This window comes from Leguminivora glycinivorella, chromosome 24, assembly GCF_023078275.1.
Source record: "Leguminivora glycinivorella isolate SPB_JAAS2020 chromosome 24, LegGlyc_1.1, whole genome shotgun sequence".
NCBI classification, from domain to species: Eukaryota; Metazoa; Arthropoda; class Insecta; order Lepidoptera; family Tortricidae; genus Leguminivora; species Leguminivora glycinivorella.
The window spans coordinates 5,110,927-5,123,618 of record NC_062994.1 but is presented as its reverse complement, the minus strand read 5'-3'; the positions used below and the strand labels follow the sequence as shown (position 1 = coordinate 5,123,618).

General features: G+C 38.4%; 2 protein-coding genes across 2 annotated transcripts in view; one reads left to right on the top strand and one right to left on the bottom strand.

Annotated features, from left to right (window-relative positions):
* The window catches only part of LOC125238630 (pro-neuropeptide Y-like), a 139,999-nt gene that overhangs the window by 98,742 nt on the left and 28,565 nt on the right, over positions 1–12,692 (bottom strand). The gene's annotated exons all lie outside the window — the stretch shown is intronic.
* The window catches only part of LOC125238625, a 48,956-nt gene continuing 36,632 nt past the window's right edge, over positions 369–12,692 (top strand). Inside the window, exons 1-4 of the mRNA XM_048145988.1 lie at positions 369–494; positions 2,421–2,526; positions 4,963–5,048; positions 6,025–6,167. Coding sequence (XP_048001945.1) covers positions 431–494; positions 2,421–2,526; positions 4,963–5,048; positions 6,025–6,167 — 399 coding nt within the window. The 5' untranslated portion in view covers positions 369–430. The remainder of the gene's footprint in view (positions 495–2,420; positions 2,527–4,962; positions 5,049–6,024; positions 6,168–12,692) is intronic.

Below are 12,692 nucleotides of genomic sequence, written 5' to 3'. Positions count from 1 at the left end.
CCGCCCAAAAATCGGTGGTAGGTTACTATCTTCACGCCTAAATCTTCAAACAATCTTTTCGCCTCTTCGCTAGATTCATTTTTTATTATAATATAGCTTTTTGAAGGTTCCGGAAAGTAACCGTATTTTGGGCCCTCTCTAATTAGATGTAACGTGTTGTTTTGAATAAATTTTATTTCATTTCATTTCATACTTAAGTATCAAACATTTTTATAGTTATACAAGGGGGCAAGGTGGAAAAAATGCGTATTTACCCGCTGGTATTAAAGGACAAAACACGTGTTTCCGAGCTAGTGAGGGGAAAACAATATTCCTCCGTCTAGATATGATGGTCACCCTACAAAAAATAACTTGAAGCGAGCAATGCGACCATTTTGAAAATGGCAATACCCCATAACTCTTTCTGGCTGGCTGGAAGAAACACGTTGACATGTTATTGGTGGTCCTTTTGTGTGTGGTTACCTGTGGGGCCAGCTTCCACGAGCAGTATAGAGGTAAGTTACAAATTAAATTTAAAAAAATGTGTTCTAGTAGGTTACAAGTATTTTTCACCGCCCCAACTGCTAAAAGGCTCTCTTGATTCTTCAAAAACCTACGAAAAAGATGATATTTTATCCACAAGAGTGCAAAGTTATTTTATACACATTTTAATTTGAGATCTTCGGCAGGGGTTTTTAACCCCCGACGCAAAAACGACGGGGTGTTATAAGTTTGACGTGTCTGTCTGTGTGTGTCTGTCTGTCTGTCTGTCTGTCTGTCTGTGTGTGTGTCTGTCTGTAGCATCGAAGCTCCCGAACGGATGAACCGATTTCGATTTTGTTTTTTTTGTTCGAAAGCTGAGTTAGTCGGGAGTGTTCTTACCCATGTTTTTTTTTATTATTATTATAAATGGGCTTACTCTTGGCCACAGACTAGCCAAAGGCAAAGACGTGGCCTACGATGGAGTGAGCTCGCCCAGAAGATGCCGTTTGATGATGTTTTATGAAAATCGGTCCATTATGTCGCGGTCGGCGGTTTTTTCAAAATTTTAATTTTATGGTTAGGTTAAGTAGTTATGTGTGTGTTGACGACCGGTCTGGCCTAGCGAGTAGTAACCCTGCCTTCTACGCCGCGGCCCCGAGTTCGAATCCCGGTTATTTAAGGGCATTTATTTGTGTGATGAGCACAGATGTTCCTGAGTCATGGATGTTTTCTATGTAAATTATATGAGTATTTGTATCTATACTAATATTATAAATGGGAAAGTGTGTGTGTCTGTTTGTTTGTCCGTCTTTCACGGCAAAATGGAACGACGAATTGTCGTGATACCTCTGAGGTCGTGATTTTTTAAGTGGAGATAGTTGAAGGGATGGAGAGTGACATAGGCTACGTCTTGTCTCTTTCTAACGCGAGCGAAGCCACTGGCAAAAGCTAGTTTACTTATAAAATGGCGATTTTGAATCATACATATTTAATGCATTGATTCAATTTGATGTTTTACAGTTAGTATTAAGTTCGTGTTGGTGTGGTGAAATATTTTGTGTTTCACTCGGCGGCAAAGTTTGTTTACGCTCGCAACGCTCAAGATTCCACTTATAGTTTCGCCATGTCTGTCTGTCCGTCCGTCCGTCCGTCCGTCCGTCCGTCCGTCCGTCCGTCCGTCCGTCCGTCCGTCCGTCCGTCCGCCCATCCGTCCATCCGCGGATAATCTCAGTAACCGTAAGCACTAGAAAACTGAAATTTTGTACCAATGTGTATATCAATTATGCCAACAAAGTGCAAAAATAAAAAATGGAAAAAAATGTTTTATTAGGGTACCCCCCCTACATGTAAAGTGGGGCTGATATTTTTTTTTTCATTCCAACCCCAACGTGTGATATATTGTTGCATAGGTATTTATAAATGAATAAGGGTTTACTAAGATCGTTTTTTGATAATATTAATATTTTCGGAAATAATCGCTCCTAAAGGAAAAAAAGTGCGTCCCCCCCCCCCTCTAACTTTTGAACCATATGTTTAAAAAAATATGAAAAAATCACAATAGTAGAACTTTATAAAGACATTCTAGGAAAATTGTTTTGAACTTGATAGGTTCAGCAGTTTTTGAGAAAAATACGGAAAACTACGGAACCCTACACTGAGCGTGGCCCGACACGCTCTTGGCCGGTTTTTGGAACATAATATTGTTGTAACATAATAACTAGTTCGACTATTAAGTTGTTATTCCTTTTCATCACGATTTAGTTTCATTTAAGTTTAGATTTTACTTCTAAAGTCTGCAAAAAACTGTAACCAATCGTATTTTAAGTGAGTTTTCACGTTATCCGATCCGATATCGAATAATGTGAAAACTTGATTTTTGCCTTTGACATCCTTCCGACATCCGATACCGGATCGGATAATGTGAAAACGCACTAAGGTAGGCATGATGTATTTTTCAGTGCCCCAGGCGTGTACCGACAAATGGGAATCCTTCATCTATGAAGACAAGGAGTATGTCATCCAGAACCTGCCTATCACCTGGGAGAACGCCAAGATCATGTGCCGGTAAGTCTTACTAGCTGCCAAGGAGCTGGTAAGAGTGGTAAGTCCTCACGGTTGCTAAGAGGCCGGTAAGTTATGTCTCAACTTATCCCGGTTGTTAAGATTCAAAGATTTTTTCCCCTCACTAGCTCGGAAACACGTGTTTTGTTTTTAATACCAGCGGGTAAAAACGCATTTTATCCACTAGTGGGTAAAGTCATTTGACCTTGAATAAAGTCAAATTAACTGCTTTATAATTGATAAAAGTAGGTGAATCTAGTATAAAGATGATTTAGCACCTGTGGAACTACTGGAAGCAGTGATAAACGCATTTTTTGCGTTGTAGTTTCCTCGCTATAGTGACGGGAAAAGTTTTGTGTTACACTCGGGTGCAAATTTATTTTACTTCTCGTGTGTTAAAAAACTCGCAACTTCAGGATTCTATTCTCGAACCACTCGCTTCCCTCGTGGTTCAACTATAGAATCCTTGCACTTGCTCGTTTTTCAATTCCACACTCGGCGTTAAAATACAACTTTGCCCCCTTGTATAACAAATAACTATTATTTGTTCAACATAGGTAAGTTACAAGATGTTCAATGTTTTCAGTATCACTATGTCGTGCCTATTGGCATACAAATATGTTAATAATATACACTACTTAATTAAAATATCACAGTCAAATATCAAAACAATAACAGACAAACAGGGTTAGTTATCTCATGCCCGGAACCGGTTTTAACACTTTTAACTAACCGGCTAACGAACCGGTTTTAACATTTTTAACTAACCGGCTAACGAACCGGTTTTAACATTTTTAACTAACCGGCTAACGAACCGGTTTTAACATTTTTAACTAACCGGCTAACGAACCGGTTTTAACACTTTTAACTAACCGGCTAAGGAACCGGTTTTAACATTTTTAACTAACCGGCTAAGGAACTGGTTTTAACACTTTTAACTAACCGGCTAAGGAACCGGTTTTAACATTTTTAACTAACCGGCTAAGGAACCGGTTTTAACATTTTTAACTAACCGGCTAAGGAACCGGTTTTAACACTTTTAACTAACCGGCTAAGGAACCGGTTTTAACATTTTTAACTAACCGGCTAAGGAACCGGTTTTAACATTTTTAACTAACCGGCTAAGGAACCGGTTTTAACATTTTTAACTAACCGGCTAAGGAACCGGTTTTAACACTTTTAACTCAAAGGCCAGACATAGTGAGCGTAATATACAACTGTAATTCGTTGTTTATTGTATAGGTATTGTATGGCGTACCTTTTTCGAAAAATATGAAATATTACTGAGTTTTCTACGAAGTTCTTGATATTTTATTGACAGGGATGCAATTTTTACTTACGTATAAATATTATTTAAAATAGTTGCCTACTTACTTTTTTTACAAGAATATTGTTTAATTTTGTTTTTATTATATTAAAAAGTTTTTCCCGTTTGCTCACGGTCAACCTGTCCGTTTTCACATTATCCGATCCGATATCGGATGTCGGAAGGATTTCAATGGAAAAGATCCAGGATGGCGCCTGTAATGTATGGGATATCGGTCCGACATCCGATATCGGATCGGATAATGTGAAAACACACTAACACGCTCCTCGCTTCGCTCGTTGTCTCACCTAACTGGACTCTGTCATATATGATTATGCTAGCAACATAGTCCTTGTTCCCTCCTAAGTGTGCGCGCACACGGGCAACTTTTGGCACGACTTTTTTGTCGCGACCATGGCTTAGTATGAAAGTGCGCACACGAGGCGACGCAACTTTTCATACAAATACGAAAGTCGCCGAGCAACTGTTGCCCCCGTGGGCGCGCACCCTAACAGGGAAGAAAAGTACGCTTTCCGAATGGGCGATGTTAATAATTATTTGTAACTTGCCTAATGTTTCGTTGCGAAACGTTATTCGTCCAAAAGTTGTTTGACCAAGTGAAACATTTGACAAATGATTAGTGAGTTTAAATAGTAGTGTATTTTTTTTCTTTTCTTCTTGCATGAAATTGTAAAAAGGCATGTTTTATTAATTAAGTACTTACCTATGTAATATTCAAACACAATTTATTATTGTTTATGAATAAATAAATGAAATGAAAAATTAAAGTCTACCAAACGTTTAGATGGATTATAATAATCTGCTTTTCAATAATTCTGCCAAATGAAAGGTTGCCATACAAAAAGTTGCTAAACGTTAGTTGTCAAAATGAAACTTCGGCCAAACGTTGGTAGGCAAATAAAATTCGGCCAAAAATAATTCTGCAAAAAGGCAGAACACCAGTTTTGTAGCTTTACTCCTTTATTCATAAACGTTCTCTAAAGTTACCGATCTAAGCCGATAAAATTATTTTGTCCCTTTCTATCACACCAATAAGTTGGAAAGGGACAAACGAATTGTATCGGCTTGATCATAAGTAGGTGCTGAGTTTAAGTTTATCTATTGATTTTCAGTGGCCACCATAATGGAACATTGGCTATACTAGATACGAAAGAAAAGGCAGAATTTATTGCTGAAGCTTTAGCCGAATCACAGTTTGGTAAGTCGGACACAAAGAAACATCAATTCCTCAAAACCGTGATTATATGTATGATACTTCTCATAAATACAGAATCTAAAATTGCAAACGGGACTTAATCGCGTATTTACTATGTTTTAAACACTAACCTCCGACGTTTCAAGGACGGCATTGTCCCCGTGGTCTCGGAGCAGACTGGCTGAAGTTGACATCAACATCTTCTAGCTGTAAGAATTTTTCGAACTACCCGCACTTGGTCCTGACTACCCACTTGAACAGTTTGTGCACTAGGGATGCGTCACCTTGCCGACACACAACACTCACGATATTCGGTTTTTCCACCTGCGATATTTGTTTCTTCTTGCGTTTTCTAATGACCGGAAGTCCCGTTTGCAATTTTAAATATGTGTAAAAATCGTGAAAGTTTGAATCAGTGTAATACAGAATCTATCTCCTTCTCAAAAAAAAATAGAATTATCATAAATAGTATGATGAATCCATTCCTCCTGAGCAAAAGCTTCACCTTCCTCTTCAACCCCAGACATAATAACGTATTGAGGTAGATGAACGTATAGAAAGAACGGAAGCACTGGTAGCCTAGTGATAAGAGCGTGCGACTTTCGATCCGGAGGTCGCGTGTTCGAACCCCGGCTCGTACCAATAAGTTTTTCGGAACATATGTGCGAAATGTCACTTGATATTTGCCAGTCGCTTTTCCGTGAAGGAAAACATTGTGAGGAAACCGGACTAATTCAAATAAGGCCTGGTTACCCTTCGGGTTGGAAGGTCAGATGGCAGTCGCTTCGTAAAACTAGTGCCTACGCCAAATCATGGGATTCGTTGTCAAAGTGGACCCCAGGCTCCCATGAGCCGTGGCAAATGCCGGGATAACGCAAGGAGGATGATGACAAAAAAACGTATATAGATATTTATTTTAGAAGAAAATCTGTCAGTTCTATGCCAAATTAAAAATTTAGATGTCTTTATTATTTTACAGTGATTGACTCTGTATGGGTTGGTGCTCGAAGGCAAGGTAGTGACGACCCAGAGGGTTACCGCTGGGGAAACCTACTTGAACTGCGTCGCACAGCTGATGATATCAGAAGAAATAGTCCAGAAGATGTCGACCAATATCCAGCGGTAAGGAACTTCAACTTTTACAGTGTTTTCTGAGTATGGTTTGTTGCTTGGACGACTTAGGAGAGTTAGAAGGCTAGCGATAGGGGAACCTGTTAGAACTGCGTCGCACAGCTGACGATATACGAAGAAATAGTTCTGAAAACGTGGACTAATATCCAGCGGTAAGGCAATTGAATTTTACAGTGTTTGACTGTGTGTGGTTTGTTGCTTGAAGGACGACTTAGGAGGATATAGCAATAGGGGAACCTGTTAAGACCTTAAGAGGCCTTACTCCTAAAGACGAGCGTTTTTTGCAAAATGGAACCTTTTTCATTCAAAATTATAAAGAAACTATAAATGATTATTAAAAAAATGATAATGTTCCTAAAAGTACATATCTTAAGCTAGAAAGTCAATTGGTACTACTTTAAAATATGTCTTTTTATACTTCCGAAAAATCAGTTTTTTCGGAAGACGTTTTCAAATTTCGTAGTGGGATAGCTCGTTTAGAATCGTGATTGTGCTGTTAAAAATGTTATTTGGGGTAATAAATGATCACAATCCTATTTGTTATATCCTGTACGAGTTAGCTAATACTTTGACATTTTAAGATTTACTTGAAATGGTGGATAAATAACCTTCCGTATCCTCCCCATTTTTTCGATAAAAAGAGGTTTACATTATGTATTTTTCCTGCGATTCCTGCATTTTTTGTAACTCTTAAATAATATTATCCTAAACTAGAACTTCTTATTGACCTATAAGAAAAAAATCATACATATAAGACATACCTTTCTGTCGATAGATATGTTTTTAAAACACCTAAAATTCGAATAAAAGACACTGTGCTAACGCGAGCCCGCTCAGTCTGCGCCGAGCGCTCGAAGACAACGGACCTGCGTTTGATCGTCCGGCGCACCTAGCTTTCGTAAGCAGCTCGATAGTTCCGAGAAGTGCCGTAAACTGCGACTAAACAAATCTTGATCCTTTTTACACCTTATGCAATTTTAGCATTCGAGATGCTTTTCATATGATTTTGGATTTTAAGTTATACGTGAAGTTTGTTGAGAGTTTGAATTATTATTATATTTTGGGACCAGGATGAGGTTCTGGTTCTCATGATGATGGAGTCAGGCAGGAGATGTTCAACAGAACTGCTATTCTACTTATCATAACTCCACCATGTTTGGGCTCATTAGATTTGGGCTGATGAGCACCATCGATCTAGATGAGGTCCAAGGTCTCATGATGGAGTCAGGAGGTGGTCAACAGAACTGCTATTCTCCTCATCATAACCCCATCATGTTTGGGCTCATTAGATTTGGGCTGACGAGCACCATCGAACTAGATGAGGTCCAAGGTCTCATGATGGAGTCAGAGGTGGTCAACAGAACAGCTATTCTCCTCATCATAACCCCATCATGTTTGGACTCATTACATTTGGGCTGACGAGCACCATCGAACTAGATGAGGTCCAAGGTCTTATGATGGAGTCAGGAGGTGGTCAACAGAACTGCTATTCTCCCCATCATAACCCCATCATGTTTGGGCTCATTAGATTTGGGCTGACGAGCACCATCGAACTAGATGAGGTCCAGGGTCTCATGATGGAGTCAGGAGGTGGCCAACAGAAATGCTATTCTCCTCATCATAACCCCATCATGTTCGGGCTCATTAGATTTGGGCTGACGAGCACCATTGAACTAGATGAGGTCCAAGGTCTTATGATGGAGTCAGGAGGTGGTCAACAGAACTGCTATTCTCCTCATCATAACCCCATCATGTTTGGGCTCATTAGATTTGGGCTGACGAGCACCATCGAACTAGATGAGGTCCAGGGTCTCATGATGGAGTCAGGAGGTGGCCAACAGAACTGCTATTCTCCTCATCATATAGTATGAATTTTTTGAAACGAACGTTTCTAAACAAAGGTATTGTTCCTTTTGTGTTGAGCGGGAGCTTCTGTATTTGCACGCGCTAAGACAACAAGAAGCAACTGTATCCTGATAATTGTAAGGTTCAAATCTGTACAGCAGCAAATTTGAGATAGATTATTTTGGAAATGTGAAGCGATAGACCACACCGCTATAGGTGCGAAAATACAGCGCTTCTAATACTTTGATACTTGATGGTGTAAGTATAGTACATATAGTTATAATAATCATCGGTAATATGTCAGTCTGTATAATAAAAATAACACGTTTAAACAGCGAAACTACGATTAAAAGGTTGATAAGCACCTGGCACCTTAAGGTGTCATCGCAAAGTGACAATAAACACTGATAAGGTTTTTCAATCTGACCGCCATTGTTATGTTTTGTTATAAATACGGTTTACGGTTTGTTTAGTTATTTATGTTATTTTATTTATCAAGACTTGTACCTAATATTTATGTAATTACTATTTATATATTGCTATATACAATTGTTGATTGTTAACAAAATCATTAATAAAAAATAACAGTGATAATATACGTGTTTCATTACTTACAGCACCACCACCAAGTATCAAAGTATTAGAAACGCTGTATTTTCGCACCTATAGCGGTGTGGTCTATCGCTTCACATTTCCAAAATAATCTATCTCAAATTTGCTGCTGTACAGATTTGAACCTTACAATTATCAGGATACAGTTGCTTCTTGTTGTCTTAGCGCGTGCAAATACAGAAGCTCCCGCTCAACACAAAAGGAACAATACCTTTGTTTAGAAACGTTCGTTTCAAAAAATTCATACTATAACCCCATCATGTTCGGGCTCATTACATTTGGGCTGACGAGCACCATGGAACTAGATGAGGTCCAAGGTCTTATGATGGAGTCAGGAGGTGGTCAACAGAACTGCTATTCTCCTCATCATAACCCCATCATGTTTGGGCTCATTAGATTTGGGCTGACGAGCACCATCGAACTAGATGAGGTCCAGGGTCTCATGATGGAGTCAGGAGGTGGCCAACAGAACTGCTATTCTCCTCATCATAACCCCATCATGTTCGGGCTCATTAGATTTGGGCTGACGAGCACCATTGAACTAGACGAGGTCCAAGTTCTCATGATGGAGTCAGGAGGTGGTTAACAGAACTGCTATTCTCCTCATCATAACCCCATCATATTTGGGCTCATTATAAATATGTGGAAGGTCGTTAATAATAATAATAAATGGAAAAAATGTTTTATTAGGGTACCCCTACATATAAAGAGGGGGCAGATATTTTTTTTCATTTCAACCCCAACGTGTGATATATTGTTAGATAGGTATTTAAAAATGAATTAGGTTTTACTAAGATCGATTTTTGATAATTTTCATATTTTCGGAAATAATCGCTCCTAAAGGAAAAAAAGTGCGCCCCCCCTATAACTTTTGAACCATATGTTTAAAAATATGAAGAAAATCACAAAAGTAGAACTTTACAAAGACTTTCTTTGAAAATTGTTTTGAACTTTATAGGTTAGTTTTTGAGAAAAATACGGAAAACTACGGAACCCTACACTGAGCGTGGCCCGACACGCTTTTGGCCGGTTTTTATGTTATTTTAATACTTTTCTGTGCTATTCATACATTGTCACCCTAGGGGATTCAGTATTGACAGCTTCTTTTTTTTCTTTCTGCATATATTTCTTTCCGCTTGTAAGTTTATTGTAAATAAGACTGCTTGCACTTACATTGACATTATAATTACATAATGCTATTAAATTAAATCTAATGAAGCGTTGTTTTATTTCCTAAATCTCAAAACCCTCTAAATCGAATATGTATAGTAATGAGCAAAAATTTTACCGCAGGCTTTCCAAACCGACGATGTTTGATCAGCTACTTTTAGAACGAACATGTACATATTTTGATTTTCACCCTTTAAATTTTAAAAACATTTTAAAGTTTAAAATGTTTCTAAGACGCAATGTTTTGCAAATTTGGTCACGCCATGCACAGTTAAACTGTGGAATGAATTGTCGCCAGCGGTATTTCCGGACCAATGCGACCTTCAAACCTTCAAGAAAAGAGCGTACATCCATCTTAAAGGCCGGCAACGCACCTCCAACACTTCTGGTGCTTCTGGTGTCCATGGGCGGCAGTCATCGCTTACCATCAGGCAGCCTATCTGCTCGTTTGCCTCCTATCCCATAAAAAAACGTTTAATATTTTTAGAAAAAAAAACCGCCGCCTTTCGGGTTCTGGTGAAAGCTACTTGCGAATGTTGGATTATGTAGAAATGTGTAGGTATTTTTTAAAACTGCTTTTAATGCTTTAATTATTTGATGGCAACACAAATCAATATACGTATAACGCTAAGGTTTGAGGAGTTTCTCAATTCCTCATGAATCCGATTATAAGAAATCGAAGCTTGACAAACTTTGACTTGAAAACTCAATATGCTTAACAAACATAACTAAATAAATGTCACTGTTCTGAACTTAAATGCATGCTTTTCTTACAAAAATACCAAAGTCACTATGAGTGTGCCGTTCAGATTTGAGGAGTTCGGTTCTGACCATCATCAGCAGTTCCACTGCACCAAATGTCACTGTTCTGGACGTAAGTGCATGCTGTTCTTATAAAAATACCAAAGTCACTATAAGCGTGCCGTTCAGATTTGAGGAGTTTGGTTCTGAGTGTTCTGACCATCATCAGCAGTTCCACTGCACCAAATATCACTGTTCTGGACTGGACGTAAGTGCATGATGTTCTTATAAGAATACCAAAGTCACTATAAGTGTTCCGTTCAGATTTGAGAAGATCGGTTCTGACCATCATCAGCAGTTCCACTGCACCAAATGTCACTGTTCTGGACGAAAGTGCATGCTGTTCTTATAAAAATACCAAAGTCACTATAAGCGTGCCGTTCAGATTTGAGAAGTTCCGTTCTGGCCATCATCAGCAGTTCCACTGCACCAAATGTCACTGTTCCGTACCTAAATGCATGCTGTTCCTTTAAAAACACAAAAATCACCATACGTATGCCTTTCAGATTCGAGGAGTTCCCTCGATTACTCCAGGATCCCATCATCAGAACTGGGTTCTGAGAAAAATGGGACCAATCTGTATTCATATACATTCAATTTTTTTTTTTAATCGGTCCAGTAACAACGGAGATATCGAGGAACAAACATAAAAAAATGAAAAAAAAAATAAACATACAGACGAATTGAGAACCTCGCCTCAAATCTCTCAGATTTGAGGCGACGGTTAAAAAGTGACACATCATGAGCAGTTCCAATGCACCAAATGTCACTGTTCTGGACGTAAGTGCATGCTGTTCTTATAAAAATATGAAAGTCACTATAACTGTGATAATTTCCGAAAATATTAATATTATCAAAAAAACCGGCCAAGAGCGTGTCGGGCCACGCTCAATGTAGGGTTCCGTAGTTTTCCCTATTTTTCTCAAAAACTACTGAACCTATCAAGTTCAAAACAATTTTCCTAGAAAGTCTTTATAAAGTTCTACTTTTGTGATTTTTTTCATATTTTATAAACATATGGTTCAAAAGTTAGAGGGGGGGGGGGACGCACTTTTTTTCCTTTAGGAGCGATTATTTCCGAAAATATTAATATCATCAAAAAACGATCTTAGTAAACCCTTATTGATTTTTAAATACCTATCCAACAATATATCATACGTTGGGGTTGGAATGAAAAAATTATCAGCCTCCACTTTACATGTAGGGGGGGTACCCTAATAAAACATTTTTTTGCATTTTTTATTTTTGCACTTTGTTGGCGTGATTGATATACATATTGGTACCAAATTTCAGCTTTCTAGTGCTTACGGTTACTGAGATTATCCGCGGACGGACGGACAGACAGACATGGCGAAACTATAAGGGTTCCTAGTTGACTACGGAACCCTAAACACGATCTTAGTAAACCCTTATTCATTTTTAAATACCTATCCAACAATATATCACACGTTGGGGTTGGAATGAAAAAAAAAATCAGCCCCCACTTTACATGTAGGGGGGGGTACCCTAATAAAACATTTTTTTCCATTTTTTATTTTTGCACTTTGTTGGCGTGATTGATATACATATTGTTACTAAATTTCAGCTTTCTAGTGCTTACGGTTACTGAGATTATCCGCGGACGGACGGACGGACGGACGGACGGACGGACGGACAGACAGACATGGCGAAACTATAGGGGTTCCTAGTTGACTACGGAACCCTAAAAAACAGAAATCACTATTAAACTATTCTCTAATTTCAAGTTCCTAACTAAAATTTTCCTAATAAAAAAAAAACAAATTGATCCCGCTACAAACTTTCACTCCCTTTTTCCCTCTACTAGGGGTGTAAATTTTCATAATCGATTCTTATCTCTTCGAAATTTTGTTAATGCAATCTATACAAATTTCGACTTTCTAGCTTTCGTAGTTTCGGCTCAGCGGTGTTGGTTGTTGAATCAATCAATTAGGAAACCTGTATTTATATATGTATATGTAGACTACTATACTTTTACTACATTCATACACCTTATTTACTACTACCATACCATGAACAGGAAATTCCCCGTATAAAATTGAAAATTATGTTATTACCAATTTAATTCAA